Raw genomic sequence first — 27,940 nt, 5'->3', positions numbered from 1 at the left:
ATCTCTGTGAACCCATCTACTGATTAATATCATGCTGAAATTAAAAAAAAACAAAAACAAAAACAAAAAAAACCACTCAGCAACACTGCAAAGAAAAGTTCTCGATGTCCAGGGTAGAAATAACTAAGATCTTACAGATCTCTTTCTGTCTTTTTTTTTTCCTATTACTCCATTTCATCATTATATTCAATATTCAGAATAATTATGAAGTAAGAAAAAAGAGAGATCATCAGATTACTTCAATGAGAAACAAATGTTTAAATATAGAAAGTTAGTCTGCTTCACTCAACCTGTGAATCCAATAGGTGAATGCTGAGAATGCTAGAGAAAACCCTCAAATATTAATCTAATTTGACACAGATGTTCTACTTTGGATCATTTCATGCTTTTCTGTGTCAAGCATCAGTGTAAGAAGCAAAGCATCTCGCCTTGAAAACAAAACCATTACAGACATTTTGCACAAACATTTTGAGAACTGTTGGACAGTTGGTTTAGGTGAAAGGGGAGGTTCTTGAAAGCAGTGGAATAAACTAGAATCTCCACCCCTTGTTGCAAATATAAAGGAACTAGCATCTAAGGAAGRAGCCAGGGAGGAGTTGAAGAGCAGATTCCTTTTCTCTGGAGCTCTTAGTGAGAAATGTTGCAGGGCTGTTAAACTAGCAGGCAATGCAGTGTTTCTTGGGAAAAAAAATCATCTCTTCCTTCTGTCTTCCTGGGAGAAAAATGTGGCTAAAGTTTCTTTTGGCTGTTTTCCTCCTGCATATAACAGCTGCAAAGGAACCTGAGCTGTAAGAACTAGCAAATTATTGCTAATAGTATTCACTGTAAGGGTTTAAAGATAGTGCTAACTGGTGTCACTGTTTTCACTTGAAATACTAAATTTTGCTATAACTCACCTTTTATATCTGAAGAGCTAAGTTAAAYTGGGATGTGGGTGGCAAGTGAGTGGTTCTCACTTAATACCAAATAGACCTTCTGCCTATTGCAGAATTTCCTTAGAAGGTGATGTTCAGAAAAAGGCAATAGCAACAGTAATAGCAGGTGAGTCCACAACTCAGGTAATGGGCTAAAGGACAGAACTGGGGGGCAGTGGCAGAGCTGTGTGGATTCTATGTTTTGATCTAATCAAACTGAGCAATGGAATGTAAACCATGAAAGTTTTCCATTTGTTTCTTGCTGATGAGGCTGCTTTTCTAATCTCTATAATGTGATCAATGTGCTGTTTGGATCTCACAGGCAGTATGTCCTGATGGTGCCTGCTGTCCTCCAGAACAACTCTCCAAGTCAGGTTTGCTTGCAGTTCCTCAACCTCAATCAAACGATATCTGTAAGAGTCATCCTAGAATATGGTGCTGTTAACACTACTATTTTTGAGAAGACCTTGATGGGAAGCAATGGCTTACAGTGCTTCAACTTCACGGTAAATTAATTTTTGTTTATGTCCCAATGGAAAAGTCATAACAGAGRAAGCACATGTTGGAATACCTGATGTCAGATGAATATGAGGAAGGTAGGGAGGAGCAAAGAATATAGACCAGGGAGCAAAATAGAGGACAAGCAATGAAAGGATTAAGACACACTGAAGGAAAACAGAAGSAAATGAGAGAGATGCAGGGAGAGATAAGTAGAGATTTTTAATAGGTAGTAGAATTGTAAGAACAAGGCTATAAATTGAGCTGTCCAATTGGTTCTTGAGCTAATGACTTCAAGACTAGCAACATCTCCTTTACTTTTTTGTTTCCTCACAGATTCCTCCTGCCACTTCTGACCTGTTAGCTTTCATTTCCTTCTTTGCCAATGGCACCACAGTCAGCCTGGAAGAGCGACGATCAGTGATGATTTGGAACATGGAGAGCATTGTTTTTGTGCAGACGGACAAACCCATCTACAAACCAGGACAGAGTGGTGAATAGCAAGTTTTACTTAATAGTATTTTCTTTAGGAAGCAATTTCTTCAGATGGAATTTCTTTTTTAGGTGTTCTTCAGGTTGAACCACGATAGCCTAGACTGGATTCAATTTCTTAAGAGTTTCTGTTAAAATGTATGTGAGTGTTTGCTGTGGAGATSAGAGAGACACTTTTAGGATGGCCAGAGAATGTCATTCCAGGGCCTATTCATTTTCTTTGTCTCTTCTTCCCRGATGAAGGAAGAGGGAAACTTTTACTGCCACTATCTCGTTACTGATGACAGGCCAAGCAAGTGAAAAGAAGTGATTAGATTACTGCTTACACACCTGGTATAAAACAATGCTCCCACAGTCTCCTGACTGTGATACCAGTCAGCATCAAAGACAGTCTAAAGAATAAGAGTCATATCCACGATTTAAAAATGAAATAAAACTTCTTTAAAGACAAATCTGTGCTATTTATCCTCTGAGTTCTGAGGTTTTCAAACCGTATACTTTCATGGATATTTTTCCTGTGAGGGTTGGACACTTACGCCATTCCACTATCTATATCTTTTATCTGACTGTAGAACAGACCTACATGTATATAAAGAACTGTTTATTCAGATATGCTCCTTAGTTTACTGCTAGGCTTTCAGATTTCTAGACACAACTGGAATCCTGTAGGAAAAAACAGGAGGGCAGCCAAAAAACATAGCAGTTTGCCTGGATCAGGCATATTTTAATTTGAGAATGAGTTTTATCTTAATACATAGCACAAAGGAAAGATTTCCAATCAGAATTTGGTGGCAAGTTCACCTAAGGAGTCTCACAAACATGTCTTGATTAATTGTCAAATTGGTTTTAAGGTGGGGAGCGCAGTATATTAAATTAAATTCTGAAAAGGACATTTTTGAATCATGTTTTCCTATTCTTCATTGTGCTGTAATTCATAATTCTCCTTTCAATTTTTCTTTTRTAAATAAAATAAAAGTAAGGGAAAAAAACTAGTTCAAGATGAGAAAAAAATGAACTAACAAGAATTACACTTCATTAGAGAAAACTGGCACTCCAGCTCCAGTAATATTTGGAACTTTCATATCTTCAAAGTAATAAACCCTATTGTAAAGAGGGGAAATAAAGAGGAAAAAAATTTACACAGAGCATTCAGACAGCCTTTGAAAGAAYTATGATTGTCTATGATTGTCACATGAGACAACCTGATTGCACTGCAGTCCTTATTAATCAAGTCATACCCTCTTTCTGATGCTAAGCAAACTTTCATGAAAGAGCCTAAGAACTCAGTACATGTCACTCAATATAGGATTCTTCTGTGCTCAAAGTTTATCACTTGCATCTTCCGCAAGGAAGAGTGTTAGAAGATCCAGTGAAACTGCAAGTACTGATGAAATGAAAACACGTTCAGCCAAACAAACTCCAGCTAATACTGACATCTTGCTCCTTGTCTTTCCAGTGATGTTTCGTGTTGTTGCTCTGGATTTCAATTTTAAACCTGTTCAGGAGATGGTGAGTGAAAAGAAAGCAGAAAGCAGATTTTGCAAGTTACTCCTTCCATTTTTTAACTTATTGAGAGTGACAGAGCACTGGAACAGGTTGACCAGAGAGGCTTTGGAGTCTCCTTATCTGGAGATATTCAAAACCCGCCTGGATGTGATCCTGTGTAATGAGCTCTAGGTGACCCTCCTCTCCTTCAATTGTAATGCTGAAAAGAGCAAAAAGCTGGTGCTAAATAAGCAGAATGAAGATATATAGATCAAAGAAACTCAGATCATAGCTCATTTACATCCCTGCAACTCTATTTATTCAAATGCTCCTGGCTTGCACTAAGTTCAATATGGTCAGAATCTGCTCCAGAATTCTCATTTCATCCGTTCCCTTTTTGAAGTCTTATTATTCAAGTATTCAACCTAGCTATAGTAACAGATGAAGTTCTTTTATAACTGGTATTATATTATATTATATTATATTATACTGGTAATTATTCTTTTTATTCAGTTCTTATAATTCTGAAAGAAACTTAGAAATTTACTTGTATTTGTGCAAACACCTAATCTCTTCTCTCTCTCTCTCTTTTCTTTCTTTTTTTTTTCTTTTTCTTTTTTTTCTTTTTTTTTTTTTNTTTTTTTTTTTTTTTTTTTTTTTTTTTTTTTTTTTTTTTTTTTTTTTTTTTTTTTTTTTTTTTTACTTTTTCAGTACCCCTTGATTACAATTCAGGTAAGAGATTTTCTCTTTGTAATGTATTGTACCTATAAAGATAAAATCTAGAGCACATGTGCTAACATCAGTTTGTGTATTTACACACACAGACAAACTCTGTTCCTGAATAACTTGCAAAGATTAACAGTAACGCCATAGAATTCAAGAATGCTGTCTGAGCTTTACTGGCATGGAAAAGATAACTAYATTCATCACAGTCATGAATGTATGACTGTGCATACATTCATGCATATCTTTGACTTTCCTCCACYTCCTTCGGTTTGTTCACCTTGTTTTGGTGTGTATCTTTTCATAATTCAAGGCTGCTGAAGATTATGAACAAATAGAGGCAAGGGATACAATTGCTAGCTATGTTAGCATTTACATGGCACTTTGTGGTGTTTTTTAAAAAACAGAAATAGTAGTCCAAATCTAGGTATTGTTTCTGCAAGACTTGATGTTATATAGTGAAGTTAAGTCACTTTTTTGCATTTTTTTAGAGAAATATAATTATTTGGAGCTTATCTGCATCTTTTGCAGTCAGTGCTCTAAACAGTTCAACAGTGTGAATGAGTTTTGTTTAACCAATCTAGCATGAAATAAAATCAGAGGCAAATAACACCCCACCGAATGTAGAAAAAATGTTTTCTTCCTCCATTTTGGAGCTGGAAAAAAATGGACTGTTAAGGGAAAAGATTTGTGTAGAATAAGCTGATCTGAAGGGAAGCACAAAGAAGAAGGAATTTTCTTTCTCTCCTCCTTTTACTAGATACATATACTAAAGATTGGGGAAGGACAATATAGTGCAACTTTTTCTGGTCATTGAGAGTTGTTTCTGGGATGAAAGAGGATGGCTAAATCTGAAATCAACAGACAAAAATATAGTAGTATGTATAGGATTACAGTTGTGTAATTTAGCTCAAAGCATACGCAATAAACAACTTTCCCAAACAATTAAAGCAACTTGCTCTGTTTACTTCTTTGTTTCTGGTTTTGTATGTTACTAGCAAAAAAATTCCAAGGGAAATAAACTGTGAGCCTATATTCTTTTTATTTCAGGATCCAAGGGGAAACAGGATCTTTCAGTGGCAAAATGTGACATCAGAGGTGAACATCGTCCAGATTGAATTCCCATTAGCTGAAGAGCCTATCCTGGGAAACTACAAAATTATGATAGCAAAGAAATCTGGAGATAAAACAAATCACTCGTTCCTTGTGGAGGAATATGGTAAATGTCATCYGCTGTTTTTATTCAGAGTAGAAACATTGCTAGAGATAAGACCCTAYCATTCAATCTTTTTTATTGCTAATACTTCAAACACCTTCCTTAAATTATTGATATTAACAGCTAGAGAAAAAGAGTAAAAGGCCAAAGAAGATAAATTAACCATTTCATACAGATTCAGCTAGGGAAAAAAAATGTGTAACAAATCAGCAAGCTGAATGAAAAATTCACTGTGACAAACTAACCGTCTCTCATGTCCACAAATTTCTTTGGTCACACCTCTGCAAGACATCTAAATATTTCAGAATTAATCTCAGAAGCCCCWGACTTCCCTCCAGAGAGTTGTTGATCTAGTTAAATGGAGCTTTTAATCATCATGAACCTTCATGGATGAAGGTATTTTCTCGATCATTTTGACACCTCAGTTCTGAGAGCTCTCACTCCATCTGTGACTAATGCTGATGATATATCCTTTTCTCTTTCATACTGGGAGGGCCTGCAGCCTGTCAATGTGTTGATGGTTTTCTTTTCTTTTTTCTTCATCCTAGTGTTGCCAAAATTTGATGTTATTGTCACTGCACCAGACAGCCTTACAGTCATGGATACTGATTTCATAGTGAAAGTCTGCGGAGTGTAAGTACCAGATACAGAATGATYAGGAAATATGTTGAAGAGCAAGAAATTCCCAAAGACAGGGAAACAGAAAGGGCTTGGAGAGAGAAGAGTTTGGTCAGGATTGCCTTACTGTTTGGAACTTCCATCAACTTCTGTTTTCTCACATCTCATTGTATTTTCTGAATATTTTTTTCACATTGGTGTTTGCTGGATTTCCCAAATTTTTGAGGGGTCCCCAGCTATAGAAAAAGRTGTCCTTTCCCAGTAACCCACAGGAGAAGGAAACCTTTATGCAGCAGATTASTGTTAAATTCTAGCACTGTTCCAGATGGCTTTACTATTCCGATAGCCTTAGTCTTGCAGAAGGAGCTTGGTTATTCTTATACCAAGATCTTGTAATTTAGAATCCAGCACTAAAATTGTGATCCTCTAACATATGTTAGTTTTACTTTGATTTCAGTGAGTCCAGGACTCACGTTAAGCTACAGAGTAGAGAGAATAGTCAAAATTTGTTTGATAGACATGTCTAGCCATCATGTTTATAGATATATTTGTTTTGAGGCTTAAGTGGTGGTTTTGTTTCGTGGGCTTAGAGGTGAAATAAAACTCCTCAATATTTCACTTTCCAAGTTATATTACTGTTCTGCAATAGAAAGAGAGTAAGGAAAAAGGCAGTGAAACTACTCCAGTCTCTGACTTCCCAGGTCAATGCTCATCCTGGGTCTATCCCTGCCTAAGTTTGCTTAAGCCGATTTTTCAAGCATCAGTTCATGGGCCTATTTCCTCTTTCACTAGGTACACCTATGGCCAACCTGTTGAGGGGAAGGTCCATCTCAGCACATGCAGAGATTTCAATTCATATGGACGGTGCAAGAAAAGCCCAGTTTGTCAATCATTTACCAAAGACGTATGATACATAATGATTACTTCTCTCTGTGCTTACCCTCTCCTGAGTTCTCTCTTCTCTCTCTTTTCTAACTGCACTTTTCTTTCTTTCCCTGATGCTTCACTTCATTCTATTTGTTTATTGCTCTGATCACTATCCAGAAACTCAGGACACACAGATTTTCTTCTTTATTTTCTTTCAAGCCTGAAGGGGGCTGACGTGTTCTTTTTTCATGTCTCAGCTTCCCATCTGAAAAGTGTTCATTCTGCTGTGGAAGACCTGGCATCTTTTAGGAACTATTTCCAAATTAAAGAAGATACAGACATACAGAAATATCTTGACTCACAGGTTAATTAGCTATTTAGTTAAACATTGCCATGTTCATACAGTACAGGATGCAGCACTGTATTTCCATACCTGTAGACTAAGAAATTCTAACATAACAATGGGAAGAAAGGAGAACATGGGATGCATGCACAACTGTATTGCATGCATCAGTAATCTCCCAGGCACAGTCAAGTTTTCTCTGACAGGAACAGGAAGGCGATTGTCTGCAAGAGTTTCCCTCACTCAGAAGCAGATGGGAGTAGATTTCCTCAGAGCTCACTTGAAAGATGAAGTCTTCCACTCTGTGCAACCTGCTCTCTATCACTGCCTGTCAATGTTAGCCCTCAGGACCTTTCCTGAGGCAGAGCAAACAGAACTGGAATGGACTTCCAAACACTGAATGCTTTAACAACAAAAGATCTCACTAAAGCAGAATTGAATATATTGCCAGTATCCTTTGTAAGCTGTGAACCTTGCTACCGGCATTTGTTTTCTTCCCTTTCTAGTTGGAGTCAAAGGGCTGCCTCTCCCAGGTTTTCAGTACCAACATCTTTGAGCTAAACCGCATTGGTTACGTGAGGAATCTTGATGTGAAAGCCACTGTCACAGAGAAAGGAACAGGTAATCCCTTCTAAGTAGTTAGAAATAGCAACAGTGGTATGGGCAAAGAAGAGAATAAGAGCCATTCAGTCTCTGCCTGCTAAGCACAAGGATCTCTTCCTGAAAAAAGAAGACCCATTTTTACAAGCACACCTTCAGGCAAACACTGATTCTATTGAAGCTATAGGCAAGATGAAGTACATCTTTTCCTGACTCTGGGCATATTTTTATATGCCTGCAGGCCTCCAACTTACTGCTACTCGGTCTGTTTCCATAACTCGGGTGATGAGCAGTATACARTTTGAGAACATGGATCGCCACTACAGAAGAGGAATTCCTTACTTTGGACAGGTAAGCAAGGAGATAGAGTGCACCTTGTGCTAAAGATGATTGAAGAGAGATCATATGATGACAGTGACAGAAACATCTAGGGGACTGTTTGAGAAACTTTTTTTTTTCTCCTAAAATTTCTCTCTTTTCGTATTGGTTGACCTATTAGTAATTCCGAATTCTGAGAAGTATAAACTTATTCTGTGCCTTTTCCATTTTGAATCTGTGAATATTTTGAATCAAAAAACTATTAATTAGCATTTTTCTTATTTGTATTTTCAACTTCATTTAACTCATTGCTCTTCTTTCAGAAATGGCAATGATATCCTTGATACAGATGACTGAACAGAGATGGTGTTTAATGACAAATTCAGCATAACTATTTGTCAATGRTTTAATGGAGAAGGTTAATTCAATTCACATTTTTTCAATGAGGAAGAGAAAAGGGGGACATCTTACCAGTAGCACCGAAGCAGGGAAATCAATTCTCTTTTAAGGATTTCTTCCCCTCTGTAAGATGTCTCACACCCGCTCTTCAGATGGCTGTACACCTTACCACCTCTTACTGCAGAAGAGAGGTCAATGGGCTCCCAGGGCCACAGTGCCACAGTGAACTTCCACAAAACATGCAAACATTCTCACATATACCGGAGTTTATATATGATAGAAGACACTTAGTAGAAGACTGGGATGTCACATCTCAGAGATGGGACATTGTCAATAAGTTTAGGCAGTTTCTTTGCTTCTGTGTGAAGAAAAAGGCTTGGGGATTGAATCAAGAGAACTGTTACCATGGAGCCACTGATACCCACACTTCCTCCAAAGGCAGCAGATCCCAGTCCCCGTGCTGTCCCAGTCACATTTCGTTCACAGTTCTCCACAGTGAAGCACTATCTATTTGCTCCTGTCTGCTGCTGGCTTATTCTACAGACCTTCACTTCAGGTGCATTCAGTCCCACTAATGTCAATATCCATCTACATGACTTTTATTTTTTTTTCCAGAGGTAACTTGTCTCCATGCTGTTTATAGACAGTAAGATAGTCAGCCTCTTAAGTCTGTATTTAATATGCTGTTACTTCTGCTATCTTTTCTGGAAAAGCTCAAAATAGGTGTTTAGTTCTAGCAGCTTAGAATTTACCTAATGGTTCCTGTATTTCTTAYTTGTTAATTTAACACATAAATAGCRCAGATAGTAGAGATATAATCATAAAAGCTGTCAAAGCAAAGATCTGGATAAAAGGTCTTCAGGCATGAAAAGTACCAGCAGGAGACTCTAAAGACCAAGAAAGGAAAAAAAGAGAGGACAGGAAGTGTATCCTTAAACTAGAATGTGTATTGAGAAGGGAGTGGGAAGAAAAGAGATGAGAAACAAGTAGTTTTTGTTCTACAAAAGGATGTCATGAATGATGCAATATCTGAGGAAACTCCTATTCCAAATCTCCTACAAGCTGCCACAAATTAAGGCATTTTAATTTTTAAGTATTGCTTGGAAGGGGGAAGAAAAAAGTAGCTTTGCAGTGTAAAGAGCAAAGGTGTGCAAAACATGAGTACAGCTCAGAAAGCTGAGTATGTCTGGCATTCTCTTTTCCTACAGATTAAGCTGGTAGACAAAGACAACTCTCCTATTTCCAGTGAGGTTGTTCAACTATTTGTGAATAACAAGAACACACACAACTTCACCACTGATGTTAATGGCATCGTTGATTTTAGCATTGACACGTCTGAAATGTTTGATCCTGAGATCAGTCTAAAAGTAAGTACAAAACAACATTGAATAAGGAGAGAAAGGGCTGATCTCAAACTGAACCCCCCAAAGATGGGATGAAGTTTGAGTTCTAATAAAAAAAAATTTTGATTTCACTGACTTATTTCATGTTCCAGAGCTCTCATATATGCCATGAAAGAACTGAGGAAAATATCTGAGTTGTTTCAATGCAATGATTTGCTCCAAGGCTGCAAGAGCATTATGCTACTTCTTCCTTACCTGTTCGGATTTAGATGCAATGCTTAGATTTGTGAATTTTGTGAACTGATCATTCCGATGTCAGTTTGTGACAATACTTTGCCATTCCTTAGTGAGATTTTGTTTTGTTTTTCTTCCTTGTTCCCTGTCTTGGTCAGGCAACATATAAAACCAGTGACCAGTGCCATTCTGAAGGCTGGATAGAGCCTTCCTACCCAGATGCATCTTTCTCTGTGCAACGCTTCTACTCCTGGACTAACAGTTTTGTGAGGATTGAGCCATTATGGAAAGATCTGAGCTGTGGGCAGAARAGGATGATCACTGTGCACTATGTCTTGAATACAGAAGAATACAAGAGTATCAACATCATGAACTTCTATTATGTGGTGAGCGTGAGGTTGTTATATCGCTTTACTGAAAGAGCTTGACTGGGGATCTCTCTGACAATTCATTCACAAAAATTATGGCAGTCACTGCTCCTCTAGCCTTTTGATTACCAGCCAGCCCAATACATCCTTGATCAACACTAAGGTGGCTTGGTAAAGCTGCTTGCACAAATAAAATCATATCCACTTCTGGCCATGTTGCTCCATTTCACAGTAAAGAATCATTTTCATAATGTCACCTGCAAGGTTTCTTATCCCTTTTCTTCAAGCAGCTCTTTATAGTATTTTGTGCCTGCCTGATACTTGATCTCTTCCTTTTTCTGCTGCTTTTTGAACAGTGTGAACAGTGATTAAGCATTTGAAGCCACCCCAATGTACATATTGCCTCTTGAACTGGATTTGTCACTGAAAGTGACAATTTTCTCCCCCTAACATTCACCAACCCAGAAATATGTTGTTGTTCTCTGCACAGGGCATGGCAAAAGGCAAGATAGTCCTTACTGGGGAAATTAAAGTTAATATTAGAGCTGGTAAGTAAACTGTGTATAGTTCTACATTAAAAAAAAAAAAAAAAAAAAAAAAAGACCAGGGGGAGGAGGGATGAGTGAACTAGGGACCAAGACAAAACTTCTTGGATGTACATAGCAGATATTGGGAGGGCTTTTTCTCTCTCCATCCTTGAATGTGTATATGAACATGTATAGCACTGCCAGTAAGGCCACTATACCGTCGGGTTAAGTCCAACAGCCTAAATATAGAAGCAAAGAAGGAATCAGTTGATACTAGTCAAGGAGCAATGTCCTGTAAAGATCTCCATAAAGGACAGTGGGTGGGAAAGTAGAGTGTCTGGTTTGGGAAGCTGTCTGAACCTGGACACGTGTTCAAACCCACAATAAATCTGAGGTATTTTTGTCTGAATCAATGTGTCACCTCCAGGTAACTCCATATCACTCTAGGGTTCTTCAGTTTATTATCCAAGTACAAATTGCTCCACTGACTGGTCATCTATATGTCAGCCTAGGATGGCTACTGTAACAGTAGATTTTGGGGTTTCTATGTTTATTAGTCTCTTTCCTTTTACTGACAGATCAAAATGGCACTTTCACCATTCCACTTGTGGTCGAACAGAAAATGGCTCCAGCCCTTCGGTTGCTAGTATATAGTTTACACCCTGCAAAGGAGCTGGTAGCAGATAGTGTCAGATTTCCAGTTGAGAAGTGCTTCAAAAACAAGGTGAGAAGCACTAAGATACAGCTAGTATTACCTGCTATCAAATAAATGCAAATTCTTTGCTCAAACATCCACAACAGATTTCCAGTCTTATTTCTTCTTTCTGGCTACTTCTCTCACTATTACTCTCTTCATTCCCTCTTTTTCCCTTGGCCTTGTATCTTTCCCCTACCACTGCATCTGCCTGGCCTTATTTCCAAAGGGTAAACCCTCTTTTAACATTAAAAAATACTTTTTCAAGAAACCTCACTACACCCAAACTATGCCTGCTTTCCTTAACCACGTTAGTGTCCTATTTGGTTTGGAGTGTCTGTTCTTTAATGTAATAAACACACTTTATTCTTACCTTACTTCACTGTGTAATCTAATTTCTTACAGCACATAGCTTATTTGCTGCAAAATGCAATTTTGGTTTATCACAACAAAACATACATAGAAAAGAATGCAAAAATTAAAATCTTGGGTTTTTTTAAAGTTCTATTTACATTTTTTTCAATTAAAATATTTGATTTCTCAAATCGAAATGAGATATTACCTTTAATATTTTTTCTGATCTTCAGTTCTTAAAAGGTAAAGGATATCCAAATACGAAATGAAACATATGGAGAAAACAAAACAATTGGATTAAACTAAATGTTTCYATTTACTGATGTGGTCTCCTCCTCTACCTTTTCCTTCTTCTGCAGTACAAATTTGAAATAGATTTTACTCTGAGTAGATTCAAAGCAGAATTTGTTTTGTATTTCCTCAGGTCTGTCATGGACCTAGTGAAAGTATGATTTGCTCACTGTAGTGCATATTACGTGTCATCAGTGCCATAATAAGATTTGATTTGATAAAAACAGCAACAGAATCACACTTTATTTTAAATCACTTGAAGTAATCTTCATTTAAGTTATCACAATGTAGAAGTCTCTATATGTCTTCAACCTCTAAGTTATCATTATAGCAGAGACATTGGAGACTAGACATCCCTGCCAAGTCAGATGTTCTGTACTTTAATTTAACAAAAGAGCCTTCTGCTCTTCTTCTTGTCCTCCCATTCACACACTCATAACAAGTAGCCCTGAGCAGTTGGGATTAGCCATACCAGCAAGTCTTTGTTCAATTTTAGGTCCAGTTGCAATTCTCTGAAAAGCAGATACTCTCAGCTTACAATGTCAGCTTAGTCATTGAAGCTGCTGCCAACTCCTTCTGTGCTCTGAGGGCTGTGGATCAGAGCATTCTGCTCCTGAAGTCTGAGACAGAGCTGTCTGCTGAAACCGTAAGCTACCCAAAGAATGTATCTTCTACTTCTACTGCAACACTGCTTCCTTCTCCTCTATTACAGTATCTCTCCATTTRTGATTGTAAGACCGTGCTTTCTTCTTCTGCTTTTTGCACCTGATGGTCATTCACTATCTATCTGTTATGTGCAATACATAGCTCTTGTTTCTTGGCAGACAGAAGTTTGCTTTCTTGTGGGATTCACACAATCATTCTGGATGCTTCAGCAGATGATCACAAGTCAACAAGTGTGAGCATTCTAGTAAATACCACAGCTCCATACAGGCATGAGCTCTATCCTGGATATTATATACCCAGAAAGGCCAAGAATAAGAAAAGATATTCCATAAAGAGTAAGAATCCAAAGAAGGAAAAGAAACCCACATATATTCTTCAGGTAGCAATCCCATTATCCTTATGTTATGTCAGAAAAGAGTATGATTTCAAACAGGTCAGCATCTCAGCTCTAGTAATGGCCAGCACATGACTGTATAATCACAGTTATGTGACCACAGACTGGTTTTATTTGTTCTTTGCTCTCACAGGTGTACAGCTTGCATCCCCTGCAAGATTTACAAGGCTACATCTTCAACGGGCTCAACCTAGAAGATGACCCCCAACACCCATGTGTCTCRTCTGACAGCATCTTTCACAAAGGCTTGTATTACACACCTGTAATGTCTGGATTAGGCCCAGATGTCTCTCAGCTCCTCAGGGTAAATGTCCTACAAGTTACTTAAATCTTTTGCAATGAGATTCCATTGATGAAATTCCAACTCTTTCTGCAAATGGCACTGTCAGTAAAACTCATATGTGACAAACTCTTTGTGTGGATATTCATTCTCAGTTGACTCCTTTGCATATTGTGATTTTCCAGCATGTGCAAAAATCCCATAGGTTTCTAAATAGACTATTCTGTGCTGGGCTTCTCTATGGGAGAAAGAAAATAATGAGAAAGAGAGAAGAGCAGAATGAATCTATACTACATTATATTTGTGGCTGATACCATGATGTGTTTTTTACAGGATATGGGCATGAAATTTTTTACGAACTCAAGGATTTGGCAACCAGTTGTGTGTGCTAGTGAAAATATAAGACCTCCGTCATATTTCTTGAATGTGGGATTCACAGCTTCTACACACCATGTCAAATCACCAGGTAATACAGGGTACAGAAAAGACTTTAATATAGGGAATAGAAAAACTGCATTTTTCTCCTTAAGTGAACAGATACTTCCGTGAAAAGGAAAGGTAACATGGATAGTACTCATTAATATCATTCAGTGGTATTAAAATCTTTTTTCTCTCTCTCTCTCTTGAATTCTGGTCTGGCACAAAATGAGACAGCTAAGGGTAACGGCCAATGCCAAAAGAAGCTTTTCAGGTCTAAATCTTTGATTCATGTTCAGTTCCATGCTAGGAAGTGTTGGCAACCAGGAGTATCGCACAAAATTGGCACTGTTGTCACTGATTCCTTTCTGACCATAGYCTGTTTGTAGAGAATTGTGACAGTGCAGCTGGCACACAGCCCTAAAAGCCAAAGGCAACCCCAGTATCATTTTCTTTGTCTGTGATATCAAGTTATACCTACCTCAGAGATCTATTAGTGACATTAGTACCTGTATGCAAATATTGACAGTTTCAAGCAGAAAAAGCTGGGTAAACACTAATTATCCTTCATACTTACCCAGGCATATTAAAATCTGTCTTTCCTGAGAGTCTTCGCTGTGTAAAGCAGGTTTGATCTAACTTCCCATTATCGCTTTGCAGTTGAAGTTGCTAGAGAGGAACGTGGGAAGAGACTCRTACATGAAACTATTCGAGAATTCTTTCCTGAAACTTGGATTTGGGATACAGTCCTAATTAAGTGAGTACTGTTTCTTTTTCTTTTCTTTCTTTTTTTCTTTTTTTTTTTCTTTTTTTCCTCTTTCTTTAAGAGTTACTAAACATGTCCTCTGAGGTCTTACAAGGTGATAATAAAGGCCTTGAAGGCATGGCTGCTTCAATCATCACCTAACCTCTTGCCCTCCCCTTTTCCATGACAAAATTACTCTTTTTCCAAAGAGAACTTTTCCCACAAGGTGTGGATCGTTGAGTCAGACTTCTTTCTTAAAAACAGGAACTCCTCTGGTCTTCAAAATATGAATTCCAAGGTTTTTTGCCAAACTCAGGGAAATGATGGGCAGAAGTATTTTCAAAGGACCTTTCCTTTGATGATTTGGGTGATGAGTTCTGGGGACTTGGATGTGGGATTTCTACAAACAAAGTGAGAGCAGTGCTGATAAAGACAGTGTTGTCTGTACTGAAAACTGACTATATGAAGCTTCTCTTTTCCAAACCCATTCTCTACCCATTCCAAACAGCTCTACTGGAAAAGCAAGTATCTCATACACCGTCCCTGACACAATCACTGAATGGAAGGCTAGTGCATTCTGTGTGGAAGACTTGGTTGGATTTGGTATCTCTGTGCCTGCCACAGTAACTGCCTTCCAGCCTTTCTTTGTGGACTTGACTTTGCCATACTCTATCATCCGGGGAGAAGATTTCCTACTTAGAGCCAATGTCTTCAGCTACCTCAACCACTGCACGAAAGTATGTATTTAGGTTCACATTTTTAGTCCCCACTCCATCTCTAAAGAAGTTATAGCCCTTGCAATCTGAAAAAACAGCAAAACAACTGGTGTACATGATCAAAGATGTCTTTGCTCTTGATTGGTGAATTACTCTGTCTATCTGATGAGAGATTATCCTGATTGGTTTTTTTCTCCTAAGCTGCTATCAAGCACAGGGAGATCTGTCTGAAATATATCTAGGCTTGATGCACAAGCAAGCTTCTCCAGAGGTCCATAGAAGAAGGAAATAATTGTTTTACAAAGCATATCATTCTCTCCTCACAGTCCTGTAAGCCATCAATGGTTTTGGTGGGGTCTTTAGAGATATGAATGAAGATATGAAGAACTGAAGGACTTGTGCCTTCCAAAGAGAAAAAAACAGAGAAAAAGCAAGAAGTGGAGAACAGATAATCCCTATTTCTCTCTGGCAAAAGCCCCCRAAAGTATCAAAATAGGGAGCAGAAAAGCCTCAGTACTTCTCCTAGAGAGTGTCTGTTCAGCTAGAGATTCCCTTTTKCTCCCATATTCTGGGAGAGCATACTCTCAGTATTTACTACTCTCCAGAAAAAAATGCCTCCAAACCATAGGTGCATGGCACCTCAGTATTGAGGAAGCTTATACACAGCATAAATGTTACTTGAAGAAAGAAAAGCAGACCTTTTCTGTTTGACTGTTTTCCTCCCCCCTTTTATATTGTATCTAGGAATTCTCAAAAAAAAWAAATAAATAAAAATAAAAGAGGTAGAGAATCTAGATTTTGTTTGCTTCATTTGAATGCTGAAAATCATCTCTCTTGTCCCACGAGGAGATCACCATCAAAGGAAGAAAAATCAAGACATAATTTAGAAACATTTTCCCAAACTTTTTKTTAATAATTTGACCTAAAAGGCCTAGGGTAAATATTCTAGAAAAAAATCTCCGTTGTTGATGCTTTCATTTCTTAACCTCATTTTTCAAGAATTCCTATAATAACAAAACAAAACACTAGACAATGTTTTCTTTTGCAAGTCAGTTCAAAGCCATTAGCAGCAAGTCAGCTGAACATAACTTAATACCCTGATCAGGAASCGTATGCATGCAAGGGATATTTAACGCTGAGAATGCCAATACAGGGAAAAGATAACACTGTTATGGTTTCCTCTGATGGATGATTCGTATAATAGCAGCAACATCCCAGGCCTTAATTCTACTCTACACCTTTAACATCGGGCATAAGCAGAGATCTCACTTCCTCATAACAATAAAGCAAGATTTCCCTGTGGTGTAGAATCTTCATCTCATCCCATTTTTCTTTCTATTCCCAGGTTGATGTTTTGCTGTCAGATTCCCTTGACTATGAACACAAACTCATCTCCCCAGAGGAAGATGTATGTRTATGTGCTAAACAAAGAAAGACTTATGTTTGGAATGTTTTCCCTAAAGAAATTGGTAAGTGCTTGTGAGTCTACCCAGTTTTCTGTCCTGAGGTTGATGCTAATCAATTTATACCTCACCTGAAAGCTGAATCTCCTTTCAGCCTTCAGAACCTGGTCTACCACTRTTTCAGCTCTCTTGGCCAAAGAGCTTCTGTAGAATTGCAGTGCAGTTATTGTTCCCCTTTATAGAGATCTGTTCTCTTTCTCCTATATCTCACCTACAGTCACTGACTATTCACTATGTTATACTATTCAGTATCTGTGGAGATTCATTATCTGATGAAACCACTTAGTTTGACCATCATTCTGTAGGAAAAAAGGTCACTTTTTTCTCCTTTTCCTCTACCATTTAAGGTGAAGTGTTACTCAGAATTACCACAGAGACTAAGGATGATGCAGCTTGTGGAGATAAAGCAGCCAGGAACATCAGTATTGACTACAGGGACACTCAGATCAGAACATTGTTGGTGGAGGTACTGTTGACAGCTCTTCCTGTTTTCCCTTTATTCCCATCCATGAAGAAATAATAATGCAGCAAAAGTATCAAAAGCAAGTGAAAGTTGCTTCCCTAAAGAACTCCTGGTTTGACTTGATCTCCATCTAGCTGAGACAGCATCTATCTGTTCAAACTAAAAGCAAGTCCTTTCCCATCTGATGTCTTCTTCCATGAGGATMTGTGGGTGTTCGTAAATGCACATCTTCCTCCTGCAGGGAAGAAACTGGAACTGAGGGACTCCATTTGATGGGAACTCCCCATTGGTACATCAAGTAATTTGTGAACTACTGTTTGAATCCAGCCTTCTTATAATGTGGAAGGGGTAGAGTTGGAGGCTGATGCTTCTGGCACTGCATTATTTACTTCTGCATGCTTTCTTCTCATCTGCTGTATGTGTCTCTTTTTCCCATCATCATCCAGCCTGAAGGCATCAGAAGGGAACAGACTCAAAACTCCCTTATCTGCACAAAAGGTAAGGCAGAATACTTACATACTTAGGTTCTGAGAGCATCTGAAAGGAAGGTTTGCACTCTTTCCTGCAGTGCTTATTCATGCTGTATCTCTTTTTTCCCTGAGGCACCCAGGTCACTGTGCAAATGGCAACTAGTACGAGTGTGAGTGCTTGCAGATCAATTCCTTGCTACAAATTTGGCATATGATCTGGTGCGTGTCACTCAGTATCTGTGCTGCAGTCAGAGGTGCTCAGATATTGAAGGAAGGCTGCTGTGAAGGTATCTAAGAGAGATGATCTTCCTGCACAGAATTTATTTTGGTCTRCATACACTCATTTTGATTGGTGTCCTGACTTCCAAAGATAATTGTTACTTGCATCTTTCTACTTCTAGTGCAGATGGGAAAGTAAATACAGATGTATCCGTCTATGCCGTCTTGGTGCTGATTGCAAATGTTTTCCAAAGTTTCCTGGAACTCCTGCCTGGAACAGGCATAAGGGCAGCCCTGAACCTCACCAATCAGATCTCCCCAATGTCTCACTGAAAAGCTCTTCAGCGTTCATGAGCACTAGAAACAGTGAGCACCCTGTTCAATTGGTTTCCATTGCTCAATGACAGTTACTGCACTATTTGGACTGTTTTTCACTAATTTGGTTTTCCTATGCCTCTCCTGACAGCTATGTTCTTGGTGGCATTTGTGGGTTTCTGTCTACTACTATCTCTTCTGTGTACCTTTTCATTGTGCAATATCTACCAGAAGCATTTTGCTGCTATGATCAATGTTCCTATATGAATGACCACGATATCCTCAATATTTTTTTCTACAGATGATATAGTTTCTCATGATGTTGCTCTAGATCTACCTACAAATGTGGTGAAAGGATCACTCAGTGCCTCATTTTCTGTTGTAGGTAAATATAAAAATAATAAAAATATAAAGTTTTTGGTTTGATGATGGTACCAAGCTGTGAAGAGTGGCTGATACACCAGAGGGTTGTGCTGCCATTCAGAGAGACCTGGACAGGCTGGAGAGTTGGGTGGAGAGGAACTGTATGAGATTCAACAAGGGCAAGTGCAGAGTCCTGCACCGAGGGAGAAATAACCCTAGGCACCAGTACAAGCTGGAGACTGACCTTCTGGAAAGCAGCTCTGCAGAGAAGGACCTGGGAGTGCTGGTGAATGACAAGTTGTCTATGAGCCAGCAGTTTGCCCTTGTGGCCAGGAAGGCCAATAGTATCCTGGGGTGCATTGGGAAGAGTGCTGACAGCAGGTCAAGGGAAGTGATCCTGCCCCTCTACTCAGCCCTGCTGAGGCCTCATCTCGAGTACTGTGTCCAGTYCTGGGCTCCCCAGTCTAAGAGAGCCATGGAGCTACTGGAGAGAGTCCAGCGCAGGGCTACAAAGATGATCAGAGGGCTGGAGCACGTGGCCTGTGAGGAATGGCTGTGAGAGCTGGGCCTGTTTAGCTTGGGGAAGAGAAGACAGGGGGATCTTATCAACATTACAAATATGTTAACAGAGAATGTTAAGAGGATGAGGCTGGACTCTTTTCAGTGGTGCCAAGTGACAGGAACAAGGCAACAGGCATAACCTGAACCACAGGAAGTTCCGCCTGAATATGAGGAGGAATTTCTTTCCTTGCTGTTAGAGTGGCCGAGCCCTGGAACAGGTTGCCCAGAGAGGTTGTGGAGTCTTCTTTCCTGGAGATATTCAAGGCCCGCCTGGATGTAATCCTGTCTAACATGCTTTAGGTGACCCTGCCTGAGTAGGGAGGTTGGACTAGATGATCTCCAGAGGTCCCTTCCAACCTCAACCATTCTGTGATTCTGTAACAAAAAGAAAGAAAATGTGAAAATGAAGAATAAAAGCTTTGCTGGGATTCAAGATGTGATTCACTCTTGGAACACAGAATTTTTGAGCAGAGACTGATTGTTGTCCTGCTCAGCACTGTTCTTTGCTACATCAGAGAAATAAAATTTCTAAATATTGGTGACATCCTTCAATTTTCTGTTTAAGTTTATTAGTATTTGAATGCTTTGCTCAGAAATATCACATTTTTGATTTATGGCCTCAACCAGACTCATACCAGTAAGATTGTCTTCCATTCATCCACCTGCAAATCAGAGCTGTTAGTGAAATCTTTTCAGTTTTTTAGTAGATAGGACCTGGGATGATTACATTACTCATATGTAACAAAATCTTTGCTTTGATATGTTTGTGTTTTCTGGTCATCTCAAAAATCCCTTGCTGGATCTGTATTTACTTCCTTTCTTAAGAATAACAATTTAGAGATGGTTTGTGACACATCTACATAACAAAAGTTTCTGTTCAGCATTAGATGTTAATTCTGCAGTATCTCTGGTCTGTTAATCCTCCCTCCCCTCCAACATACATATAAGAAGAAGAATTTCCTGGCAGTTCTTGTTTTCATTTCTAATAAGAGGTATCTGCTTGACGTGGCACTGCAATAGCTAGTATTTCTGGTGTGGGCAATTTGGTCTGATAAGAGTTGGGGAAGGGATTTCTTTGTTGACTGTAAAGYAGAACAGAACAAATCACTCAGTATTGAGAATTTCAGGTTTGTTAGAAAGCTGTGTGGTACCCTAGAGGCTTGCAAGCCCAGCCAGGACCATCTAGAACTCTGCATATTGAACTGAAATTACTGTTTATTTCAGTGACCCTGAAATTACTGTTTATTTCAGTGAGTTGTGCTAATCTCCCCTGGCATCTCCTGTTTCCCAGGTGACATCATGGGCACTGCCATGCAGAATGTGCAACAACTCCTTCAGATGCCATTTGGCTGTGGGGAGCAGAACATGGTCCTGTTTGCACCCAACATCTATGTCCTGGACTATCTGAACAAAACAGATCAACTAAATGAGGAGGTCAAATCCAAGGCCATTGGATACTTAGTAAATGGTGAGAGTACAGTCCTTCCCTTATACTGTGTACTAAAATCCCCACCGAGGCCTGGTGAGCAGAAACAGTAGCATAGCTATCCTAAAAGCTCTGCCACTGTAGCACAGCACAACAACCCAAGGAAATGCCTTGATTATGACATTTACTAACTTTGCTTTATATTCTGTCTTTCCTCTTCCTGTTTTTCCTAGGCTCAGTTGTCATGTTTGCTTTGAGGTTCTGACTTTAACTCCCTTCCTCCTCCTCCATGCAGACAGAGCACCTAACCTGATCCTATTAGCTTAGGTAGAGCACAGAAATGATGCAGCTTTGCCTATTCTTAGTCTTAGCATTTCTGCAGGACAAGATGTTCCATGACTATGTATAAGCTCACTCAGGGCTGCAGTAAGGCTTTCACTGCTTTGTAGATGTATGTTACCTTTTCTTATTTCCCACTATGGTTCCCAATATATCTGATAGCAAACAGAATAGGACTTTCTCTCGAAACTTAGAAAGAGAACAATTCCTGTTGCGTGTACTTGCAGGATATCAGAAACAGCTGTCATACAAACATCTGGATGGGTCCTACAGCATCTTTGGCACCAAAGATAAAGAAGGGAACACCTGGTAAGTGACTGGGAGTAGAAATGGCTCAGAGATGAACTTGCATTCAATTCACATGCTGCAGGTAAAAGATATCTTTATTGGCTAAATCAAATGTACAGAGGTGGCAAGGACTAGGACTGTTAACCATGAACAAAGAACAAGACTCTCTGCCCCCTGTGGTGGCTGTGTGCAGAAGGAAATGATCCCTAAAGGCTGTTGTTTTTTCAATTGCCACTCCACCTGTTTCCTGTAGAAGTGAAACACAATACACTGCAGTGCTTTGTAGCCAGGATCAGATCCAGAGTGTGCTGGGCTTCTTTCCTGGGTCCCAGGTAACTACTATTAAGGAATAGCAGTTACCTGGCTTTTGCTACCCTCTCCTGAAGGAGCACATGTGGACAAAACAAGTCAGCAACAAGTTGGTCATAACTCTTCAGACTTGTGTCTAGCACAAGCAGAAGGGTTGATTTTTTTTTTCCTGCTCTTTGCTCCAGTGCTCAGGTCACAGCTTCATGTTTCCCTTGCAGGCTCACTGCCTTTGTGTACAAATCATTTGCACAAGCTAATCACTTCATCTATATTGATGCCAACGTCCAGGCTCAAACTCTGATGTGGCTGGCAAGCAAACAGAAGCCAAATGGCTGCTTYCGAAGTGTTGGGACACTCTTCAACAATGCCTTGAAGGTGGTAGACAATTACTTCTTGGTCAAGTTTATCTTCTCATAATTGAGAAGATGTTCTCCTATCTGCTAAATTCTGCTAAATATTATACTTTTCTCCAAATTCCTGTCCTTTGCCAAGGGCTAGCTCTCCACAGTTTACACAGACTATTTTCAACTCAGTCAGCTTCCCCACATGGTATTTAACATCTCATAAGCACAAATGAGAGTATTAGAGAACTGTAAACTTGAGGGAGTAATGCTTTTTGAGGTGATAGCAATGACCTTCTCTTAGTTTAAGAGCTAGCCCAGTTACGTGTGTGCTCTCCTTCTTCTTGGGCTACCTCCAGAGCTGGCCACACTCTTCAGTCTGGGAGACTGTAATTCATATTTAAAGGCTTCTCACTCATGTCATTCACTGATTATTCCTCTCTCCATGACCTTTTCAGGGAGGAGTAGATGATGAACTCTCGCTTTCAGCCTACATCACTATTGCGATGCTAGAAGCTGGGCACTTCAGCTCGGTAAGATTTTCACTACTGCTGTTCAGCTGGAATTGGTCCTCTGTTGTTGGCTTGGCTCTAGTGTCTCCTAAAAATTGTCTAGGTACTGCAGAGAGAGAGAGAGAGAGAGAGAGAGAGAGAGAGAGAGAGAGAGAGAGAGCACTCCCAGGGGACCTTGCACAAAATATGTTGCTGTGATATCTCAATACCTACCTTCAACCACTAGTATGCAGGCAGCAATTCTATAGATCTCAGTGAGATCTGATCTTCTGCTTGGGAGGTGCAGGATATTAAGTGTCTCTTAACTTCCACTTAAAAAAAGGTAATAGCCTAATGCACTACAGCTTATACTCAAACATGGTTCACTTATGAAGGTAAAAAGTATTGTAGGTAGATCCATAAAGTTTCCAGGGGAACTACATAGCCCTCTTGGGAAAAGGAGATCCAGCCGAGTGAAAAGCAAATATTTCCTTTTTTTTTAAAGTGACTGGTACAAAGCAGAGTAAAGCTAGGATGTTAGACTTTAGTATGAGTTTTCTTGTATTCAATTTGTCATATTTTTGAGGACGTTCCTGATTAGACAGTGTATTAGTGAGGACATGGAGTCATATTGTGGTCTCAGACTCATTGGCTGAAGTTCTTTCATTTGGTGTTAAGATGGTACATCTTCATAGAAGTAACTGAAGTTACACTAGAGTCACTGAGGATAGAATCTGCTCCATGAAGTTGGATTTGTTCATCAGACAACAGACTCTTGACTGTAAAGCATAGGATTTGAATAATATGAATTGTTATTATAGAGGCAACCAGAAGGAAATAGTTTCAAAATAAAAAGGGGAGTGTTCTATTTATATATTAAAATCTTCAAGAACACATTGAAAAGCTACTTGATTTGTATTATGTTTCAGTCTTAAATCCTTCCCTTAAGAATTCTATATACTCTCTCCTACTTACTATATGAACTAAAGGTCCCATTTTCATTGCTATGGTGGTTACAGGATAAAGAACAGTTTCAAATAAAAGAAATGTTTGGTCAGATGAAAACAACTGTACTCAATTCAGATCCATATACTTTTTTCTTTATAGAATCCTGTAGTCCGAAATTCCTTTTTTTGCCTGGAGATTGCATCTGAGAAGAATATCAGTGATGTTTACACTCAAGCACTCATGGCCTATGCTTTCTGCTTAGCTAGCAAGATGGAAAAATGTGAATCTTTCCTCAGAGAATTACAGAAATCAGCAAAGAAACTTGGTGAGTTTCAGTCATTTAGGGTATTTRGGAAGTAGTGAGAGGGAATAAATCTTATGATAGCACGCGGTCTAACCTTGACAAAATTGAAAATATAGGCACATGCATCAACTATCAGATGTCCCCAGATAATTTGTGGGGTGAATTTACAGCACATCTGTTGCTCTGTAGTATTTGTGAGAAAGATCCAAGGACACAGTACATCTATGGAGCAGCATAAAGTAGTGACACCTGTAATCCATTCTGGTTCCTTATCACTCTCTTCTTGTGTTCATTAGGTGGCTCAATGCACTGGGAGCAGGAGGGGASATCATCATCAGAAAAATCCCCCTCCTTCCTTGATCATGCTTCATCAGCTGAAGTTGAGATCACCAGTTACGTGCTGTTGGCATTGCTTTACAAACCCAACCGGAATCAAGAGGACCTCACAAAAGCCTCAGAGATTGTGCAATGGATCATCAGACAACAGAATCCCTATGGAGGTTTCTCTTCTACCCAGGTGCAATAGCACTCTTCATCTCTCCCATTATTTCTAGGAATCTAGACGCTCACTTAGTGTGCCAGTGTGGCTGTGACTAAGCAGACCTAGTGTTATTTCTCTCTTGTATCTGCTGTTTCATATATACAGAGACTAAGAGGGCCTAAGATCCTTTCTTTTCTCTTCTTAATTTCACCTAGAAAGGTGAAATTCATACAACAGTATGAATTGTCAACTGGTCAACTGACCAGCAACAAGTGCAGATATTCATGTGGGAAATGAGCCTAGTTTCCAAGTCCCAGATACTAGATGACCAAGAAGTGCTCTGCAGTTGCCTAAAAGAGAAGAAATATTCCACTAGAAATATTCAGTTGAAAAAATTGGAAATGTGCTATAGTGCTCAGATTTGATGTTCTTAGACCTTCATTTTAAGTAGAGAGATTTTTTTTCCTCCCTAAAATGTGCATGCCAGAACTAAATGGCACCCTACAAATGGGAACACTGGAATTATACGCAAGTTTAGGGCTTTTTTTAGCCAGAGTGAAGTGACTTTGCTTTGTATTGGAAGTATAATTTTGATTTCTTCTTTGTCAGGCACACTGAGTAGCTAATAGTCTTTTATTATTTTTCATTCCTTCAGGACACAGTCATTGCTCTTCAGGCCCTTGCTGCTTATGGTGAGGCCACCTACAATTCTGTTATGCAAAACGTAGTTAAGATTACTTCCAAAAAGTACTTTGAGAAGATATTTATTGTCAATAATGAGAACAGGTTCCTGCTGCAACAGATTCCCCTTCCTGAGGTCCCTGGGAATTATAACCTAATGGTGAATGGCAATGGATGTGTACTTATGCAAGTAAGTGTCTGCCCTCCTCTTCATTGTGTCCCACATTCTGCATACAGCACAATCATGTTTCTGATGATTCTCCATCCAACTTTTCTTTATTTTTCTGAATTATTTGAATTTCCTAGAGTCTTTAAGACAGTCTTTTCCTCATCTCCTTCCTCTTCCAGACAGCACTGAGATACAACATTCACCTTCCAGAGGGGGCCTTTGGATTTTCTCTCTCAGTACAGATAGCAAATGCTTCCTGCCCATTGGATCAACCAGAAAATTTTGATATTCTCCTCATAAGCAGGTAATGTGCTGTCAGCAAGTCCAACTACACAGATGACAAGACATGCAGAAAGACTGATATGTGTATACAGTTCTGTTTAAAGTCAAAAACCATGAGCTGATCAGTGCTGAAGGGTTGTTGATATCAGTCTGTATGACATTTGCCCAAATATCTTGTGATACCCCAGGTAATTGATCATGTTAGCATATACTTGCCCTCTGCGTACAGAAGGCCTCTCCAGCATCTTCCATGTCAACCAATCAGCAAGTATGTGTGATTCACTCCATTCTTCCCACATCTTATGAGGCCAGGAGCAGAGAATGACACTGGCTTTCCTGGGTATGGGCCAGACTGATGGAGGCCTCTGTTGTTTTAGTTACACAGGAAAGCGCAGTAGCTCCAATATGGTCATTATTGATGTGAAGATGCTCTCTGGCTTTGTTGCTGTTAAGTCTTCTCTGGATAAGGTAAGCTACAAGAGCAAGATTAATGAGTCACCCCAGAGACAGAAATGACTGGTCATACAAAAGCTGGATGAAAGCAGAGACCTAATTAAGAATAATTTAAACATGAACTGTGTGAGGTATTTACATTGTTGTATTGTCTTTATTATTGAATGGAGGGCATGCCCTGTAGGGAGCTTTAAACACATAATACAGACCTTGCTGTATTAAAAAATAAGAGCTAGAGCCTAGCCAGATGGCAATTGAGACTGAGACTTGGAATTACCAGACTATACAACACTGGAGATGGGCAGTATTTCCATAATGAATTGCATCTCATTTTGGGAAGTGCTCATTATACGCACTAAATCAAGTGACAATTTTTGCTCAGTCCCCTCTATCTATCCAGCAACATTTACACTCTAAAAATCAGCTATCCCTCAATATCTAGCTAGGCACAGGGTGAATCCAACAACTAAAGTGATAGGTTCTGAGGTAGCACTTGTTTTCTGATGGTCTATAAATATATCAGTTTGTCTCCATTTCCTTGTTTTAAAGCTCATTGATGACCATACAGTGATGCAAATAGAAAACAAGAAAARACATGTTGTCTTTTATCTTCAAAATGTAAGTTCTGAACTCTGATTATTTGTTCTGAAAGCAGCATGAAAGCAGCACGTAACAGATGCACCTACAGAGCAGAAATACTTTATAAAGTGCATTTATCATGTTTCCTTCACTATCAGCATTGCCCTCTGTTCACAAACTTGCTTAATCCTCAAACTACATGTAACATCCCAAATGCCCAAATAGCTTCAAACTAATGCCTGTCCTATTACTACAAAGAAATTAATCAAAATTATTTCTCTGTTTAGTCAAGAGTTGATAAAGACCAGGAAGGTGGTTTCCTTGAGTGTATATACCCTTGATAGGCTTCTGCTATATCTCAGGGGTCCTTCTAGCAGGACCTGGATCACTCTGATCTCCTCTGGAAAGATTTCAATTACTTCTCTTCTTCTAATTCATTCTCAAATCTAAAATTACCTCTCTAACCTGTAATCTAATCCTTGGATTAGATTTGCATATCACGAGTTCATTTGCTGGTGGCCCTGCAGGACTAACAGAAGCCAGTATCTCAGTGATACCTATTGATTTCAGTTTCTCTGTGGCACATAATGTTCATGTCTGAAAAGGAAGGGGCTAGAATACCAGACTTCATTGTCCTGACTCTTAGRTGTCCTGGAAGATTTAAGGTTTGTCCTTTGTGACTTTTTCTCTTCCTCTAGCTTTGATGCAACAAAATGTGCAATAAYCATAGAATATGGCAACACAAGCAGGGTAAGAAACCTGTAAATCCACTTCATTTTCTCTTCAGATTCTCTAAACAGGGTTTTTGGTCTGAGTTTGGCAGGTAGATAATGGATATCATGCATATCTATGTAAGAAAGCAGTGGGGTTTGAAATATATGCTCTGTTGGTTATCCACTTTGAGCTGCTCTAGAGGCTGTTATATGAACGAAAAGACTTATTACAACCCTGTCCCTCCATTCTCAGATCTTGCAGAAGAAAAGGAAAGAAATCACTTTCTCAGTTGAGCAGGACTTTTTAGTGACCAACCCAAAGCCAGCTCCTGTGCAGATCTATGATTACTATGAAACAGGTAGGTTTTTGACTTCACAAGCATAAAGTGTGGGAGGAAGAGGGACAGGAACAGACACTGTATTCATTAAGACAGGCCAAGGACCAATCTTTCTGGAACTAACACTCCCCTGAACTGTTTCAGGAGCTGGAGCTAGTGCCAGGAGAAGAGATTCAGAGATTCATTTTATTCTAGGGAACTTGGTATCATGTCCAAGATGACAAGTAGTCATGGCTGGAGAGCTATGAAAATGCATGTCCAAGGACTGAGGAGATTTCAGAGAGCTCCAGCTTAACCTTGTGTGGTGCATAACCACCTCCAGGAACAGGAACAAGAAGTGTCCCCAGAATAATGGAAATATTATTTTCATTCTTTTCCAGAAGAGTATGCTGTTGCTGAATATAAATCACCTTGCAAAGAGACTGTTGAAGGAATGGGCTAA

General features: G+C 39.2%; 1 protein-coding gene across 1 annotated transcript; it reads left to right on the top strand.

The window, feature by feature from the left end:
- The first annotated feature begins 666 nt into the window (after positions 1-666).
- LOC146599314 (ovostatin-like) lies at positions 667-27,940 on the top strand. Its single transcript, XM_085298875.1, has 35 exons — positions 667-788; positions 1,237-1,420; positions 1,749-1,905; positions 3,361-3,413; positions 4,101-4,121; positions 5,163-5,331; positions 5,877-5,961; positions 6,739-6,850; positions 7,663-7,777; positions 7,998-8,107; positions 9,682-9,840; positions 10,209-10,436; positions 10,909-10,966; positions 11,524-11,669; positions 12,781-12,930; positions 13,478-13,648; positions 13,958-14,090; positions 14,702-14,798; positions 15,295-15,523; positions 16,848-16,971; positions 17,313-17,431; positions 17,875-17,926; positions 18,734-18,817; positions 20,648-20,824; positions 21,349-21,430; positions 21,937-22,093; positions 22,518-22,592; positions 23,658-23,823; positions 24,099-24,319; positions 24,939-25,154; positions 25,313-25,437; positions 25,793-25,883; positions 26,418-26,486; positions 27,414-27,519; positions 27,879-27,940. Exons 1-35 carry the CDS (start codon positions 667-669, stop codon positions 27,938-27,940), a joined length of 4,425 nt encoding a protein of 1,474 aa, XP_085155001.1.

Source organism: Rhea americana, unplaced genomic scaffold, assembly GCF_003343005.1.
Source record: "Rhea americana isolate MKP2758 unplaced genomic scaffold, rheAme1 scaffold_142, whole genome shotgun sequence".
NCBI classification, from domain to species: Eukaryota; Metazoa; Chordata; class Aves; order Rheiformes; family Rheidae; genus Rhea; species Rhea americana.
Note: the sequence above shows the minus strand (reverse complement) of the source record. Positions and strands in the feature narration are given on the sequence as shown.